General features: G+C 34.7%; 1 protein-coding gene across 2 annotated transcripts; it reads left to right on the forward strand.

Annotated features, from left to right (window-relative positions):
- The first annotated feature begins 740 nt into the window (after positions 1–740).
- LOC100819463 (myosin-20) lies at positions 741–19,023 on the forward strand. Of its 2 annotated transcripts, none has more exons than XM_006604460.4 (39): positions 741–1,065; positions 2,778–2,906; positions 3,221–3,364; positions 3,439–3,584; positions 3,665–3,824; positions 3,905–3,963; positions 4,060–4,219; positions 4,514–4,663; positions 4,760–4,896; positions 4,970–5,116; positions 5,241–5,342; positions 5,798–5,855; positions 5,981–6,082; positions 6,966–7,003; positions 7,088–7,214; positions 7,356–7,526; positions 7,618–7,749; positions 7,866–7,975; positions 8,050–8,110; positions 8,433–8,610; positions 8,712–8,917; positions 9,077–9,196; positions 10,922–11,020; positions 11,406–11,618; positions 11,762–11,901; positions 12,075–12,189; positions 12,276–12,320; positions 12,404–12,484; positions 12,582–12,752; positions 14,307–14,462; positions 14,538–14,738; positions 14,943–15,068; positions 15,186–15,256; positions 15,364–15,463; positions 15,641–15,697; positions 17,283–17,339; positions 17,788–17,868; positions 17,956–18,038; positions 18,470–19,023. In XM_006604460.4, exons 1-39 carry the CDS (start codon positions 1,063–1,065, stop codon positions 18,597–18,599), a joined length of 4,566 nt encoding a protein of 1,521 aa, XP_006604523.1. In that variant the 5' UTR covers positions 741–1,062; the 3' UTR covers positions 18,600–19,023. The 2 variants fall into 2 exon arrangements, with proteins under 2 accessions (XP_006604523.1, XP_006604524.1); XM_006604461.4 differs by having other exon boundaries at positions 14,550–14,738.
- The last annotated feature ends 370 nt before the right edge of the window (positions 19,024–19,393 follow it).

Here is a 19,393-nt window from a genome sequence, read left to right on the forward strand (position 1 = left end):
AAAATCTAAAAGATTTCTTTAGAAATTAATTTTCAACAAAGACTTTTGAACAATTCACTTACAAGACTATATTTCATCGTTTTAAAGATGATTACCTACGTAAGGAAGAGAAATAGATACATGTGTATTATTTTTCCCTTTGTCATGATTCTGTCTCATTATGTTTTTCTGACAAAATCTTTAATAATGCATGTGGTAATGCATCAAAGAATAATGTATTTTTTTTTTTCACTAGATTTTGTTTCATAATTTTTTTTCTAATATAATTTTAATGAAACACATTCCTACAGATCTTTAGCATCTAATTTAATTTAATCCAATATAAACACAAACGACTACTAAATTTGAAATTTTTACGACCCAAAAAAATATAAAAAGACAAAACAAAATCCATCCAAGTAAGGACAAAAGGAGACGATTGATGCCACTAGAGCAGCATCCGAAGATGTTGGCGACCGCGATAGGCGCCTCAAATATTTGATTTTATTAATGTAACCTCTTTGACAAATGACAACGTTAGTCATCCAATGAAAAGGTACGTAATTCGTATCGACATAGATGGGCATTTACGGAATGCCACACACATAAGCAAACGTTTCACATTTACCTTAACTAAACTACGATTCTGTGCTCCTAAATCCAAATGTCACGAACATCATCATCATCATCATCTTTTTGTTTTTTTAACCCATTAAAATATTTGCCCTTAAAGCCAAGTAAAAAGGGAAAATACAAATTACAAACACACAGAGCGTACACAACACAACATAACATAAAACCCATAACAAAAGCAAGGTCTGCCGTTGAACCAGTGATAACAGCAGACCAGGGTTTTGAGCTTCTCTCATTTTTTTCTCCACATTGTCTCTCAGTTCTTATAAATATAAATATATATATAGAGATATCCCTTTTGTTTTTTCTGCATTTGGAGTTGTAAAGCGCGTATTTTAATGGAAGTTGTGGTGGAGGGGGAGTGGCAAGATCTTTCATTTTGATTGGTGGAGTAGCCGTTGGCAGTAGATCCGGTTGCAAGCTGAGTTTTTGATCCGATCTCTCTCAGAAATGGTATTCATTTCTCATTCATTTGGATTTTCTCTTGCTGTTTTTGGTTGAGTCTATTTCAAGTCTTCCATTCCCTTTCAGTGGCGTGAAGCTCTCTTTGTTGAAATGGATTTTTTGATGGAAATGGGGTTCTCGTTTTCCTATGTTGATGGACTGATCTGCTATAGCATAGAAGGCAGATTTGGGTCTTTGTTTTATCTTATAACTGATTGCTAATGCTATTTAATGAACGTGCCCGTTTCTTATCGCCAACTGACATTGTAATAGTTCAGTTCCGTAGTGGATAGTGTTTTTCATCTTAAGGATGTTCTTTAAAGAAACATGAAGCACAAGGGAGGATTTGTGCTGCTGATTACAACTTTCATAAATTTGCTGCCATTATGTTGTTGCTATGCATCACTGGTTTAGATGATTTTTCATTTTTTTTTTTGCTGACTAAATGATTTTTAATTGATTTAAGTGTAAAGATTTGTCTTTTGTTTTTAAATTTGGTTCAAAATTATAATCAAGCACAACTGTGGTTCAATGTGCATGCCTGTGGGGCTGAGAAGGACTAGTTTATGTCCTTTCCTATGATTTTGACTGTCTGTGGACCGTGGCAATTGCTTACTAGTCCCCCTTAGTCATAATTTTTAATTTTCAATTAATAAATTTATTTGGGTGATGGTAGGTTTTGAAAGTTTTCATTGCTCATGTTGGATGTTTATTCTTTGGTTACTCATGTTTCAGTTAATATAATTTATTTTTAATCAATGTTTCCTACCTTGTTTTTTGAGAAGCTTGACTAGTCCATGAATCTATTGACATCTATTTTACCCATTTTGGTTGATATCAGTGTTGACTTCAATACTAGACGTGCATAGGTTTTCTTCTGATTATGTTGCAACATGCTTTTTATACGAATGAAATTTTATTTAACTTGAGCGATATTGATTGACCTCCTTCATTGAATTTGTTATTTTCTTCTACTGAGATTATAGCTAAAATTTCGTAGATGCTGTTTCACAATAGGAAATAGTTAATATGCAGATGAGCTGTGATGGAAGAACTAGATTTCCGATGGTCTTCTCAAATACATTTTCTGAAAACACTGAATGTTTCTAACAATGGGGTATCTGGTGATACTTTCAACCACATGGGTTTAAATTAAACCTACTCAGCAGTCTAGGGCAAATTATGGAATTGTTACATACTGCTTGAGCCATTCTTGTTATGACTTTCTAGTGCAAAGTCCGGAGCTGTTTGGTTTGAGAAAATGTCAACATATTTTAACTGTTTTTAATTTTTTTAAAGATTTGTACAGGAAATAGTAAAATAACTTTTTTTTATTGTTTTCACCATTTTTTATTACTAACTTTTGAGAAAGTTGTTTTTACTATTTCCTATGCAAACTTCTGAAAACAGCAAAGTAAAAACAAGGTGACTTTTGTAATTAAAAGTGAAAATAGAAAACATTTTCTGCAAACAAATGATCCCTTTCATTTTTGTAAAAAAACTAGCAATTATGTTGTATTGCTTTTTCTAGTGTGCATGTGTGGAGATATGCTTCAATTCTGTAAGACTTAAGAGAGAGAGCATGACTTTTCCTTTTACCCAATACCCACTGTTTATGAGTTTCATTCTAGTTATTTGATTATGCATAAAGTTTCATTTGAGAGTTACTGAATTCTGTTAGTAGTTAGTACAGTTAAGTTGTGACACTCTCTACATTGTAGGCTGCGGCTGCCAATCCTGTAGTTGGGTCCCATATTTGGGTGGAGGATCCTGATGTGGCTTGGATAGATGGTGAGGTCTTGGAGGTTAAAGGAGAAGAAATTAAAGTCCTTTGCACTTCAGGGAAGACGGTGAGTGTACTTTGTAACATTTGCAAAAAAGCTAATCCTCACTAATTCATTTTCATATTCTTTCAAACTTACTGGTTTTACTTCGAGTACTTTGATTTCTTGAACATGAATGACTGGTGGGAATCTTTCAAGTATAGCATAATGAAGATATGTGTCTTGTTCAAAGTTTGAAACTACTAGTTCTTGTTTTGTATGATGTCTTTACTTTTATTTGGTATACTATACATTTTTTAAGTTAACTTCAAATTTGGAACTTTCTAATGTTTATGATTTGTGAATTTTTGTGCTGCTCTTGTTTGTCTTGAAATTTGCAGGTTGTTGTTAAAGCTTCCAGTATTTATCATAAAGATACAGAAGTCCCACCAAGTGGAGTGGATGATATGAGAAAGCTTGCATACCTGCATGAACCTGGAGTCCTAGATAATCTGAGATCAAGATATGATATAAACGAAATTTATGTATGCATTATAGTTTCCAACTCTACATATTTTCAAACTGTATTGACAAATGCTGACTAATATTTTGCTCCCAGACTTACACCGGGAATATATTGATTGCTGTGAACCCTTTCATAAAGCTTCCTCATTTATATGATAGCCATATGATGGCCCAATATAAAGGAGCAGCTTTTGGTGAGCTAAGTCCACATCCCTTTGCTGTTGCAGATGCAGCATATAGGTAGTTTTCATATCTGTCATGCAAATAGATCATGTGATTGGTTTAAGAGTCTGATTATATACAAATTATTATGTATTTAGGCTTATGATAAATGAGGGAATCAGCCAGTCAATATTGGTTAGTGGTGAAAGTGGAGCTGGTAAAACAGAAAGTACCAAGTTGCTCATGAGGTATCTTGCTTACATGGGTGGGAGAGCTGCTGCTGCTGAAGGTAGAACTGTTGAGCAAAAGGTTCTGGAGGTAAGAGAATTTGCCATTTACAAAGCTAATTTATTTTATTAACCTTAACTTCTGTCCATTCAACTTAACTCTTTTTGCAGTCCAATCCTGTTCTAGAAGCCTTTGGCAATGCAAAGACTGTTAGGAACAATAATTCAAGGTGGGAAATAATAGTAAGTTTTCTGCTTATGTAGTTATATTGCAAAATTTTTGCCATCTTGTCTAATTTTATTTTTCTCCCTTGTGACTTCTGCAGTCGTTTTGGTAAGTTTGTGGAGATTCAGTTTGACCAGAGTGGAAGAATATCAGGAGCTGCTATCAGGACTTATCTGCTTGAAAGATCACGTGTTTGCCAGGTGTCAGATCCAGAGAGGAACTATCATTGTTTCTACATGCTCTGTGCTGCACCTCCGGAGGTACTGAAGCTATTTTGCTTACATTAATTTGTTTCTGGATTGAATCATAAATGTGGTAACTTACCATTGGAAAAAACTGTCTGAAAATGAACTTGTAGAGAACTTTGATGGTAAATAAGAGTTGATTTCCTTTCCTCTTGTAATATCTATGTATGCTTAGCTATAATATTTTTTTGTTGTTGTAAGATGTGTCTGTATTGGCAAAATTCTTTGGAAGTTCTTTATTGGTAAATTTGTGCTTAACTCTTTTTTATTTTATTTACTTCTAATTATCTGGTTCTCTTTTTTAAACAGGATGTTAAAAAGTACAAATTAGGAGATCCAAGAATGTTTCATTATCTGAATCAATCAAATTGCTTTGAGTTGGAAGGGGTTGATGAATCTAAAGAATATAGGGATACAAGGAGAGCAATGGATATTGTTGGAATAAGTTCTGAGGAGCAGGTATTTTGTAGTGATTTTATATGTTCATTTTCTGTTTCTTCAAGCTTGACTTATGATTCAATGCTTTGTTTTTCCATTTCCCCCATTGCTTTTCAGGATGCAATATTTAAAGTTGTTGCTGCAATTTTGCATCTTGGCAACATTGAATTTGCGAAAGGGAAGGAGATAGACTCATCTATGCCCAAAGATGAAAAATCTCGGTTCCATCTACAGACTGCTGCTGAGCTTTTCATGTGAGCAAGCATTGCGCACTTGCATTGTTTTAAGGTTTGCATTTCATCTTTTTAGCTCACAGTTTTTATTCAGGTGTGATGCAAAGGCACTTGAAGATTCTCTTTGCAAACGTGTAATTGTTACTCGTGATGAAACAATTACAAAATGGCTGGATCCGGAAGCTGCTGCACTCAGCCGAGATGCCTTGGCTAAGATTGTGTACACAAGATTGTTTGACTGGTAAGACTGCGAGTTGATTGGTTAAAGATATATATTTTTGAACCTTGGTTAGTGTTACCATGTCTGGTCAATTTTCTCCAAGTGTTAATCTCTGTTTCTGTAATTTTCTGTCTTGCTTCTGTAGGTTGGTTGATAAAATTAATAATTCTATTGGTCAAGACCCCGAGTCAAAATCCTTAATTGGCGTGCTGGATATTTATGGTTTTGAGAGTTTCAAGACTAACAGGTTTGTAACTGCTACTTTGTTGTGTAATTAACATGGGTGAGTCTTCAAGTGAACAGTAACTCCTGGAAACTTACAGATTGTTTGGGAGTTGTTAGAATTAGTGGTAGAATCCCTAATTAGTAGCTGATCAGGCTTAGAAAATAAGTAATCACATTTATTTGTATTTATTGTAAATATATTACATATACAGAGTGATAGGAACTCGTATCAGAGAATTCTGAGATTATGTAATATAAAAGATAAAAGAGGCAATACAATGGTAATTCTGAGAGTAGAGCTACCCCAAGTCAGAGAATGAACTCTGGATTCCCAATTCTAACCAATTTCCTCCTCCATGCAAGTGCGCAATGCTTGACTGGGGATTACTCTAATGGACAAAAGCTGTAGTTTCACCTTTTGTGACAGTATTGATGCTGATTTTGTTTGTTATCTTGGTTGTTATGTTTGCTCTGCAGTTTTGAGCAATTTTGTATTAATTTGACCAATGAAAAGCTTCAGCAACATTTTAATCAGGTTTGTTATTGAAGATATTAATTTTGTTATAACTATGGGTATCTTTTGCTTGTATATTTAAAACGGACAGTAATCTCATTTTTTCAAAAAATTTATTTAACATGCTCAAATATACTTTTCTGCAGCATGTTTTCAAAATGGAGCAAGAAGAATACAAAAAAGAGGAAATTGATTGGAGTTACATTGAATTTGTGGACAATCAAGATATTCTGGATCTCATTGAAAAGGTTTTCCCTTCTGACTCTGCAATCCTTTTGTTGATTAACTTGGTCTCTTGTGGATGCTTTTGTATAAGATATTCAATTCTGTTAAAAGTTATATACTAATATGGTGGTGAATGGAGATATAATTGATAAACTAGCTTGTGGGAAGAGATGGGGTGGTAGCATTTTCAATGGCCAGGGCATCTTGAATTTTTGCCTGGAAGGTTTCTTTGATGTTTCTGTTGCTTCATTCTAAGCAGAAGTAGAACTGAATATATGAAATGCATGTTCAGTGAGATGATACAAATATGTCAATTACCCACTAACAATAACATCTTTTTTTTTTAATAATTACCCAATGATTTCCATTTCCTGATTTTAGGATAAGTTGTTTTTAAGGCACAAGAGGCAGAGACAACAAACTATTTAAAAAAAATAAATACAGAATTAAGAAGATAAAAGACAAAACTAGTTTCTTTTTATTGTAAAATTGAAGGAAGTTGGTTTCAAGAAAGTATACATTGGTGCCTTGCCACCTTGGTGGAAAGGATGGTTGACTACAATTTTCAACAGTCTTCAGCATGCCTGTCTTCAGTTTAGACATTGGAATTTGGAAATAAACAATAAAAATGTAGTATCAGATAATTAAGATGGATGAGAACTGGGGATTTGGGTAAAAGAGGACTTTTGGATGTACCTAAAAGCCATTCACAAATAATTAAAACATTAGTATACTTTTCATACTGTGATATATTTCACCGTATGTCTGTTTTGAAAATCAATAAGGTTGTGTATATATGTATCAAAGAGAAAATGTTCAATTTGTTGTGCAGTTTGCCATTAGTGAATTTATTATTACCATTAGAAATTTATTTTGACTCTTGAATTATCTTGTATTCATTTTCAGAAACCTGGTGGCATTATTGCTCTTCTGGATGAAGCTTGGTATACTTTGTACTGATAGCCCATATATATTTTTTAATTATTTTTATTGATGCTCAGATAGCTGTATGTGTTTGTACTATGCAGTATGTTTCCTAGATCTACACACGAAACTTTTGCCCAAAAGCTATATCAGACCTTCAAAAATCACAAAAGGTTTAGCAAGCCTAAATTATCACGTAGTGACTTCACAATTTGCCATTATGCAGGAGATGTAAGTTCATAAAGTTTTAATTTTTTCATTCAGAGATATAATAAATAATAAATAGGATACATATTAACCAGACTCCAGAATGCTGTTTGTGATTTGTTCCTTCTTTGGGCCACATGTACCCTTAATCTCTGTCATTTGTAGGTAACTTATCAAACTGAATTGTTCCTCGACAAGAACAAGGATTATGTTGTTGCAGAGCACCAAGCACTTCTTTATGCTTCCAAATGCCCCTTTGTATCGGGCTTGTTTCCCCCTTCACCCGAAGAATCTTCTAAACAATCAAAGTTCTCTTCAATTGGTTCACGATTTAAGGTTGGTTGGTTTACTTTTATTTGGAAACCAACTTTTTTTGTCTTTCTTGCTTAATCTTTGGGTTTGTGATAATTCTTCATATGCCCTGCAGCAACAATTGCAATCTTTACTTGAAACTCTCAGTGCCACTGAGCCACACTACATTCGTTGTGTAAAACCCAATAATCTTCTTAAGCCAGCAATTTTTGAGAATAAAAATGTTCTGCTGCAACTACGTTGTGGGGTAAGACTGCTAGTATTTGATCCCTTTTCCTTTTACAGTATAGTTTGTGCTGTAATTGAAGTTCAACCTGATATTACGTGAGTTTATGCTTATTAGTATAATTCATCTGGTTGTAGGGAGTTATGGAAGCAATTAGGATAAGCTGTGCTGGGTATCCTACTAGAAAAACCTTTGATGAATTTGTGGATCGATTTAGCCTTCTTGCACCTGAAGCATTGGCTGGAAGGTATCTGAATTGTTCATCTTATTAGTCATTCTTGTCATTATTCTGAAAGTGCTTACCTTTTTCATATTTGTTAGTTCTGATGAGGTCACTGCTTGCAAGAGGATTCTAAAGAATGTTGGACTTGAAGGCTATCAGGTAACTATTACTATGCAATTAAAACTTTTATTCTGAGAGTCTTTTTCTCTCTGATGGGAGAACTGGTAACCTTTCCTTTTTTGCCCTCCTTGCATGATTCATATCTACCATTATACTGACCATAAGTTTGGAAAATGTAGTTTAGGTTTAGGAATGATCACTGTTTCATGTAGTCAAGTATATACCAAACATGCATTGCTAATTATGCCCATCTGTACTTACTGTAATGATATTTGCCATTGCATTAGACAATTTGCTGATTGGTGATATGAGTCTTATATTATCTTTGTTTCTAATTTATTGGTTCTGTTTATTGCCATAGATTGGTAAGACAAAGGTGTTTCTTCGAGCTGGTCAGATGGCAGAACTAGATACCCGCAGAACTGAAATCTTGGGGAGGTCAGCAAGCATTATTCAGAGAAAAGTTCGTTCCTATTTGGCCTGCCAAAGTTTCATCTTGCTTCGTTTGTCTGCTGTGCAGATTCAAGCTGCGTGCAGAGGTCTCTGCTCATTGCTTCTTGAAATATTAGCTCACATGTTGGATTTGGGGGAAATTTAGATATTTGAAGTCTGATGATGCCTTTCTTTGTACTGATTGCAGGACAACTTGCACGGCAAGTGTATGAGGGAATGCGGCAGGAGGCTTCTAGTTTAGTGATTCAGAGGTGCTTCCGCATGCATATTGCTTGGAAGGCATACAAAGATCTGTATACCTCTGCTATCTCTATCCAGACTGGTATGCGGGGGATGGCTGCTCATTGTGAGCTACACTTCAGAAGGCAAACTAAAGCAGCAATTGCCATTCAGGTATTTTGAAGAGCCATCATTAGTAACATACTTTGAACATTTTTAATATTCTTGTTCATGCACTCTATACAACATCATTGTTACTGAGTTTAGCCTTGAATTTTTATTTTGGTTTCAAATAGTATGTTATTCCAGCACTGCTGATTTTGTGCATTGTAGAGCCACTGCCGGAAATACTTGGCACAACTTCATTTCGCAAAATTAAAGAAGGCAGCAATTACAACGCAATGTGCATGCAGAGGAAAAGTTGCTCGGCGAGAATTGCGAAAGCTCAAGATGGTAAGCACCTTTGTTTTAACTCCTTGATCCTCTGAATCCATTCATGAAAATTTGTTTTAAAAGTATAAATATTCTTAGAATGTGGGTTTGAGCCTAACTCAACCCTACAAAACCAGTTGTAAGGTGAGGATAACCCTCCACTTATATACTTTGATTTGGCCATATCTCTATTCAATGTGGGATTAAACCTTCATCCTCAAGGTTGCACTTCAGGAAACCCCCAAAGAGGCTGCAACTAATGCGGACTAAGGGGTATCTGCAATTAAGGCAGTTTTTCCAACAAATATCCTATTTCTGATAGGACCCAAGATAATAGTCATGCAAAGTGAATTTAGAATTCAATGAATTCGTAGGTGTATTGACATCTGGTTAGTGTCATAAGCCTTTCAGAATTTATAGCATAAGGTTATTTAAGTAGCAAGTAATTTACTAGGCAACATTTTTGACTACTTTTGTGGCATAGTCAGAAGAAAAACATGTTTTGATAACTGCCTTGTACATGAGAACTGTGTTATGGTTCCCTCATCACATTCCAAGCTCACCCATAATCATTGTAGTACTGTATAATTCTCAATGCCAAAACTTCGTCAGCCTGCATGAAATTTCTGCTTCATTCAGCAACTTTTGGACTGTGAAAACTGCCGCAATTATACTCCTCCAGCCAGAGGTTTTTTATGCTCATGCATGCATGTGCTAATTTATCTTGGATTTCTTAGTAGGTATTGCCTATATTTTCACTGGAAGTTTCTCATTTTCTCTACTCTATTCCCAGAATCAATAATATCCCACATGGTTTGATCCATTGTATCTATGATAGGGATCACCTCTAGTAGTCTACCTCATTTATTCAAAAAAGATTCATTACAAAGCATTCCTAGTTCAAACTACCATGTTGTAAAAGCTTTGCAGAATGCAGTCAAATAACATGCATAGTGGGGATATTGTAAAAATAATTTTACATACCAAAGCTTTGCTGGTTCCCGTCTGTGAGTCTGTATGCCTTAATTGACAAGGGGACTAATCCAAGAATGCTCTGAACATATTAAGGGCTCTTGCTCTATAAATCCTGAAGGCCAAAAAGGAATTGGATCTCTGCACCAGGCAAAGTGTCTTGGAAAATGCAGATGACAGTAAAATTTTACAAGGGATAATTTTACAATGCAGATGACACTAGTAGAAGTCACAATTCAAGTTGAGCAGTAGTATTATAATTATTTGAATATTTTTCTTTAACTCTTGATTACTCAAAATTTCCCCTTCAATTTGTTTTTTATTCTTTGCCTTCCATTGACATATACTTCGCTTTAAGCAACCGAGCAACATTAACATACCCCTAAAGTCCAAAGTAGACTGACCACTGACCTTTTCTCACCTTAGTTCCAACTCTATAATATCCTCACATCTAACAAGATGTGAAATCAAATTGCATATCTTAGCAAAGCAGTATGGTTGCATATATTGTTTGGGTTTACTTGTTACATTGTCACATGGAGAGGTAATGTGTTGGGAATACAACTATCTGTGATTTTTGAACCTTAAAAAGTGGTTGCCCGAAAATCATAACTGTAAGAGCCCATTTTATACACATTTTGCTAGAAGATAAAAGTACATACTTTTTTTTTTGGTGAAGGGAACTTTTCATATTACATCTAAAGAGTTAAGATTGTGTATTCACCACTTTTGTTTTTGTTATTATAGTGATTGATATTTTTATTTTTGTTGCAGGCTGCAAGAGAAACAGGAGCTCTCCAAGCTGCCAAAAGTAAGCTTGAAGAGCAAGTTGAAGACCTTACATTAAGATTGCAGCTGGAAAAACGTTTGCGGGTAAATTACTATGGTTTTGTCAATACTAACTGCTAACAAAAATAACTTTAATGTGGTAAACTGGCAATTTTCCAGTAGTATGAATCAACCCTGTCCAATTAGTCTGAGTAAAATATCATAGTATGCTCTGTTAGCACAGTAGCAATACTTGTTTTAGAAACTTTCCCGGTGAAATTGATCTGTGTAATTGATGCAAAGGGATTTTGTCTGTTTTTTCTTAGAAAAGCAATACTTGTTTTAGAAACTTTCCTAATGGAGTGAAATTGATTTGTGTAATCGATGAGAAAGGATTTTGTTTGTGATTTTTCTGAGAAAGATGTAGGAAATCAATAACACATTATTTAGTATCTTGAAAAGATTCTTAAACCTCTAATATTAAATATAGGTTGACATCGAAGAAGCAAAAGCACAAGAAAATCAAAGATTACAATCTGCTTTGCAAGAGATGCAACTTCAGTTTAAAGAAACTAAGCTACTTCTTGAAAAGGAGAGGGAGGCTACAAAAAAAGCAGCTGAGAGAGCGGCTGTCATACAGGAAGTTCCAGTTGTTGACAATGCTTTGTTGGAGAAGCTCAGAAGTGAGAATGAGAAACTCAAGGTGAAGTGGTTATAGCATAGATGTCTGTGTTTCATTTCAAGATAGTATTTGTATATTGGTACACTTAGGATATCCTCACATTTTGTGTAAGATATGTTGCCATATTATATTATTAAGATAGTGCTTCATGGAGTCTGTTACAGAACATGGTGAGTTCGCTGGAAAAGAAAATTGATGAAACGGAAAAAAGGTATGAAGAGGCAAACAAAATTGGTGAAGAAAGGTTGAAGCAAGCTTTGGATGCAGAGTCAAAAGTAATCCATTTGAAGACTGCTATGCAAAGGTTTTATTTGTGATTAAACATTGTTGATTTAAGATAAATATTTAATTGACATCAATTGAAGTTTTGAACCAATTTTTGTTTCTTGTGTTGTAACGGTTATCATTCACCCTCTATTTTCTGTTACAAGATCTCTACCATCATGACCATTTTCTTGTTTTAATTAATATTGATAGGCTTGAAGAGAAATTCATAGACATGGAATCTGCAAACCATATTCTTCAGAAACAATCTCTATTAAACTCATCTGTGAAAACAATAGCAGAGCACCTGTCTTCCCCATTGGACGAGGTAATTTGTTCTAGTTGAAGTATATAAGTCCTCATTTTCTGTAAGTAAATATACATCTATTGAAATATTGGCATTTTTATTTGCAGAAGTTAGAAAATGGTCACCATGCGGCAGAAGAGCAGGAAGCTGTTGTAAGTATTCTTTACTGTGTGCCTTCTGTAACACTTGACTGTGTTTAAAGGAATATGGAATATAAAATGAGTTATCTTTGCAGGATACATTTGTTACACCTGTGAAACAATTTGGTACTGAATCAGACAGTAAATTGAGAAGATCTTACAATGAACGACAACATGTATGCGCTTAAAAATAGGAATTTAATTTTGTTTTTTGTCATTGTTTTTCATGCTAAAATACTATTTATTCTCAATATAAATTCTTGTTCACTGTAGGAGAGTGTTGATTCACTTGTCAACTGTGTTATGAAAAATATTGGATTCAATCATGGAAAACCCATTGCTGCATTCACCATTTACAAATGTCTTCTCCACTGGAAATCATTTGAAGCTGAAAGAACTAGTGTATTTGATCGCCTCATCCAAATGATTGGTTCCGAAATTGAGGTGGTGTAATTACTTTATTCTGAATTATACTTTATGGCACATGATAATATAAGGAGCCCCAATTCTTAAAAACTTATAAGTTTCTGATAAATTTGTTTTGGTAGCTCTTTTTCTTCTATTTCATCCCTTCCAAACAGCTGTTTCGAAGAGCACTTTGAAATGGTGCAATGGGAGTATGAGTATATGATTAAAAAAAATGAGCTTTTTCTTGGGGGAAGTTAAAAAGAAAAAATCTATTATGATGGTGAAGATGATTACAGATCTAGGAGGATAATATATTCTCCTTAAAAAAGAAAACAAAACAGTAAAGAACATAGGAAACCATAATGAAGCAAAGCTACTCAACATATCTGTTAGAGAAACCTCTATAAAAATGTACTGTACTGTTTTCTTCACCAAGTAAAGGCCAAAGCTGCTCATCCAAAAAAATCTCCTTCAAAGATGTGAAACTTTCAATCTAAATGCACTGAAGTGTGGTGTGGAATGTAGATTGCACATTACCACAAAAAGCAGGATTTTTTCCTCCTTCCATAAACAGTAAAGCTAGCCTAGTCAACAGAAGCTGGTCACTTTTAGCAGTCATTTTAATAATCTATGTTTTCTATAAATGCTTTAAATTAGAGTAGGATCTGTTAGAAATGTGAAGTTTTGAAGATCAAGAACCTCAAAAGATGCCAAAAACTATAAAAAAAGTTTAACCATTAAAATTGAAATTGTCAATAAAGTCTAGATTTCTGGGTACTAACTACAAAGAAGCTCCAGCTAGATAATCCAAAATTAAAAACTTGAAGCCATGGAAACCAAGTTCATGGTAGTGAGAAAAATCACCACTTACACCAAAAATATTTTGTTTCTTTATCGTCTCCTCTTCCTGGAGGGCGAGCCCTGGTGCAGTGGTAAAGTTGTGCCTTGGTGACTTGTTGGTCATGGATTCGAATCTGGAAACAGCCTCTTTGCATATGCAAGGGTAAGGCTGCGTACAATATCCCTCCCCCATACCTTCGCATAGCGAAGAGCCTCTGGGCAATAGGGTACGAATCTCCTCTTCCTGCTGAGGGAGTTTCATCGATTATGCAGCCTAGGGACAACTCAAATCACATGATTTCAATTTTAATCTCTTTTAGACATTCATCTCATATCATAATTGTGCTGATTATTCTAATGTGCAATCCAGTGGAATGTAATGTTTGATTATCAGTTAATAACTGCTGTATTGTTGGTAGGAGTGTTTGTTTTTGTGTTTATTTATTTAGTTTAATTCTTGTTCAAGGATATTTTTCTGTGAAATTATTGGTGTTAGAAGTTATACATATGCAAGTTTGAATGCTGCTTTCTAATTATCCCTCCATCCATTTCTTTGAAGAGTTTATGAACCTATTTGTATGTTTATTCATTGAATGATGAATTATTTTGTGGCTATTGTAATGTTAAATGGTGTGATCTTAATTTTTAATTTGATATTCTATATTTATGGTGTTTTCTGGTATAGTAACAAAAAGTGTTAGAGCACTCATCTTGCCTTTCTTCTGCCCTACTCTCTTTTTTACCATACAGAATCAAGACGACAATGATCATATGGCCTATTGGCTGTCAAATACTTCTGCGTTATTGTTTTTACTTGAACAAAGCCTGAAATCTGGGAGTTCAGCAAAAGCTACCCCAGCTAGAAAACTGCCTAATCCAACATCTCTTTTTGGAAGAATGACTATGGTATTGGATATTTCTTAAATTGTATGTAATTGGATTTTCATTTAACACTTGAATAATTGCACTCATTTATTCAAGGGTAAATTGCAGAGTTTTCTTTCATCCCCTTCTTCTGCCAACCTTGCTGCTCCTCCAGCAGATGTTGTACGCAAGGTAGAGGCTAAATACCCTGCTTTGCTTTTCAAGCAGCAGCTCACAGCCTATTTCGAGAAAATATATGGCATCATTCGAGATAATTTGAAGAAGGATTTAACACCGGTTCTTGCATTATGCATCCAGGTGTGTTGAAATCTAGTGATCAATTGTTCTACTCAAGTTGCCTGGACAAAGTAGGATACAATATCTCGTCCCATATAATTATCATTGTTTATCCCTGTATAATTCCTACTAGAGATTTTCTAGAAATTTCAAAAGGATTCTGAGCCTAATATTTTTTTATGTTTTTATTCTGTTCCTTATGCAAATCTCATTGTTGATATGTAGGCACCAAGAATATCAAAGGGAGGGTTACGTTCTAACCGATCCCTTGCTAAGGACTCCCCAGTAGTTCACTGGCAGAGTATTATTGAATCCCTCAATACACTCCTCTGTACACTGAAAGAGAACTTTGTAAGAAGATAAATTGCCATTTATTAACTTCTGAATACTGAGCAATTACCTTCGTTAGCTACTTCCATTCCATATTCTGAAAATTGCTGAAACATGATATATTCTTTTCTGTTTCAGGTGCCACCAGTTCTTATCCAAAAGATCTTTAGTCAAACATTCTCATATATTAATGTGCAACTCTTCAATAGGTAAGTAGTTTTTGCATACATCCATTAACACATCTTTTTTATCATAATGGTTTTTTTCCCATAAAATGTGGAAAGGTTAACACCTCTTTTGCTCAAATGATTACTAGTCTTCTTCTTCGTCGTGATTGTTGCACATTCAGCAATGGGGAATATGTGAAAGCTGGATTAGCTGAATTAGAGTTGTGGTGCTGCCAAGCAAAGGAAGAGGTAAATTGTTTTTGCTTTTACTGTAATGTGTTAATTTCGAGTTAGTGCATATATCACTTGGGCTTTACTGAAATATGGTGATGACCTAAGGTTGTTCTGCACTTCTGCATGCTTTTTGAAATGTTGTACTTATTTTAGTAAAAGCTCCAACTAATTGCCTGGAGCACAAACTTGCAGTATGCAGGGTCATCTTGGGATGAGCTTAAGCACATAAGACAGGCTGTTGGATTCTTGGTAAGGGTGTATTATTTGATAATTTTGCACCTTTTCATGGTTTTAATGTGCTTGCATTTTGCTGATGGTTCATTATTTTGATTGTAAATGATGATTCTCTATGTGTTGCATTTCTTTTTACTTTATCATATAAAATCTGAAAAATTCATGATTAGTTTTGGTAACAGGATAAATCCAGTAAAACTAAAGGACAGAAGGCATCTACTTTTACTTTTAGATCAAGATTATCTCTAAATCCTTATTCTTGTTTGAAGTAACTACTGTATCAGACAAAAATGCTTCCTTGTTTTGCTTATCAAAAGAAAATCACGTGCCAACAAATTCCTATGAGACTTAATCAGCTTTTAAACTTAACCCAAACAGTAAAAGCATAAGCATGACACAAGTGATGGAAGTACATGGATAATTTATCAAACCTGTAGGCATCTATGCAATATGCTTTATCCTTGCTGGGTGGAATGCTTTATTTCACGAGAACAGTACCATATACACAAGGCTGGGAGTTAGGAATTAGAATCATTTTACCAACAGAAATAATGGAAAGATAGCAGAATTTTCCTAATTACATAAATGGAAAATATTTCCCTAACTATGCCATATATCTCAACAATATTTCTTACAATATCTCAACCCCCCCACAGGCTAAATTTTTCTAAGCTTTAAGCTTGTTAAAATTAAAGCTTTTTTTAAAAAAAGAAAGAAAGAAAGAAAACAAACAAGCCCTAAACATAGAGGTAAGGGCAAGAATAATTCCGAAACTGAGCACAACCACCAAACTATAGGGACACAAACCAAGTACCACCACTAAACAAGGAGAGGATCATAGCAAATTAAGCACAGTAGCCAATCAAGATGGGCACAACAAAATTGAGCGTAGCCACCAAGCTAGAATAGGGGTGCAGCAATCTAAGTGCGACTGCCAAACAAGAAGAGGGGCACACCAAACCAAGTGCAGCTCCCAAACAACATCAAAGCAAAAACTAAGGGACCAGTCAAAAATCTATAGGACACGGTGGGTGCTGTAGAGCGAAATTGAGATGAAAACATGTTGAAGGAGACACACCAAACAAACAGTTCCAGATTTTAAGGAATGTATCGACAAAATTGTAACCCATGCATATCATGGAGGATGGTACCACTCAATACCATGTTGAGACTAATGAGTTTTTTCCATGATAACAGTACCATATTTATGTAAAAGGCGGTGAGAAGCATTCTTGTAAGTTATAAATCTAGGGATTAGAATTTATTTATTTATATTTATGTATAGAAATAATGGAAAGAAAGCATAATTTCCCTAATTACATAAATGGACAATATTTCCGTAATCATACCAAATATTTTACCATTACTTGCCTGAATATCTTAACAGAATTCATAACCATGCACATCATGTATGGTAACTTAAAGGGATAAGGCCTCCTTTGTGACAGTCTTGTAATAAATATGATGAATTGAATAAGACAGAACATTTATTCTATTTTCTTCTTTTCTTCATGAATATTTCTTTTATATGAAGTGATCAAAATCCAAACTGTCTTAATTATTTCTCTGTTATTTAATTTTTGTCATTGTTTATATACAGGTTATTCATCAGAAGTATAGGATTTCCTATGATGAAATCATCAATGATTTATGCCCCGTAAGTCTTTACCCTTCTCAAACTCCATACGTGAGTGCACGAGACCTGCATCTATCGTCAACATAATGTTCTATGCAATTTTTTTATTTTTTAAACATTGGAGATGCAAGTATGTTGGGGCTGGGTGGTGGTGGTGGTGGTGGTAATCACACCTGAATCTTAAAGATTGGGCTAGTGCCAGTTGAGCTGAAAGCTCATGGCTATGAATTCATTTGTTTGGGCTAGTAGCAGTTGACTTGGTTGTGTAGGTTGTTAGTTCATTCAATCTAGGAAGTGTATGAGGCTACTGCTAGGACTGAAATTCATATGTATGTTTGCATTTAGTTGTAAGGGATGGATTAGAAGGAGATTAGGGATATTGATATATGCATGGTCACTTCAGCTCACTGCATCTCAATGTTTTCCTTTCCATTTTTCTTCCCCTCACCTTCTGGTTCTGCTTCTCCAGATCTTGAGTGTCCAGCAGCTATATAGAATATGTACACTTTACTGGGATGCTAACTACAATACTCGAAGTGTATCTCCAGATGTAAGTTTTTGTCGATATTTTTCCAAACAGCAAAAGGCATAGCTGAAGTGGTAAATGCTTGACTAATGCACTTTAATCTTCCTCCAGGTCCTTTCAAGCATGAGGATGCTAATGGCTGAGGACTCCAACAATGCTCAGAGTGATTCTTTCTTGTTGGATGACAGTTCCAGGTAAGGGTGCTTTAATAACATGTGCTTTAGGCATTAGAGCATAGAACTATGTAGCGGGGGAAATTATCTTCCATTATAGTGGATAGGATTTAGGTCTTGTTTGGATAATTTTTTTATTAGCACTTATAGGAGAAGAAAATAAGAAAGTAAAATTAATTAAACTTCTCTCAAGATCAACTTGTGTACTTCAACTTTAATAGTAGAGCTCTCATATAACTTCTCTAAAAAGTTGAAGTGCATAAATTGATATCAACTTAATGTCAGAAGTTTAATTGATTTTATCTTATTTTATTCTCTTACAAGTGATGTCAACTTATGTAATCTATTGATACTTGGTCCACTATTATTGCAATTGTTTGATGTCAATCTTTTCGGTTTTGTACTATGTAAATGAGCTATATGTTCATCAAATGGTGTTTTCTTCTTTACAGCATCCCCTTCTCAGTGGATGATCTCTCTACATCACTGCAAGAGAAGGACTTCTCAGACATGAAACCAGCAGACGAGCTTCTCGAGAATCCAGCCTTCCAGTTCTTAAAGGAGTTGGCGCAGGAAGCTTAGTATGCTTCTATAATTGTCTTCTCAAGGCTGACAACAAAATCAGTTGTTGGTCATTGCCATTGGTGGTTGTAATTATAAATGCAGTTTTATATTTATTTTCTATACATCTTTTAAAGGGGGGAAGAAAAAAAAAACTTACATATTTTTGGCCATATCCCTGCATTACATGCCCTTGCTGTAAAGTTATTTTTTCATTCTTTTCTTAGCATTCAATTGTAAAATATTCATTAATAGGGGCAGGGATGTTTTTAGGATTAGTGAGCTTGCCTTGTATTTTCTTTTTTGCCTCTTTGTTTTGTCCTTTTGGTCCATTGAAGCGCTCTTATTTGATTTGGGGGGCCAAGCTCACTGTACCCAAATTTTGACTTTGTAAAGTCACATGAAGGAACATTTATATAGTAATGAATGGGCTGTTCCTATTCCAGAATATACTTATATAAACTGCTATATGTGACCCTTTTATCTTCAAGGGTAAATATACTTAGAAACTTAGCTTTGAATGTACCAAAATGTCGCGTTACTAACAACTGTTCGAGGTGAAAACATTTACTACGTCATCCATAATTGAAATACATGTTCATGTCAAAAGCGGTTAGTGGCCATGCATATTAAATTACTATAATAGTGTTTTGTTTCTTCTTTTTGACGAAAAGTTACCTAACTGGATAACAAGGCCTAACGGATATGGTGGTTAGAAAGAGCCGTTTTGGGTCTTATCAATTCATAATTCTGGAACTGCTTAAAAAGTTGCTAGACGTGTTATTGAAGATTTCTGCAAAGTGCAAACTGTACAT

The sequence above is a fragment of the Glycine max genome, chromosome 19, assembly GCF_000004515.6.
Source record: "Glycine max cultivar Williams 82 chromosome 19, Glycine_max_v4.0, whole genome shotgun sequence".
Taxonomy (NCBI): Eukaryota; Viridiplantae; Streptophyta; class Magnoliopsida; order Fabales; family Fabaceae; genus Glycine; species Glycine max.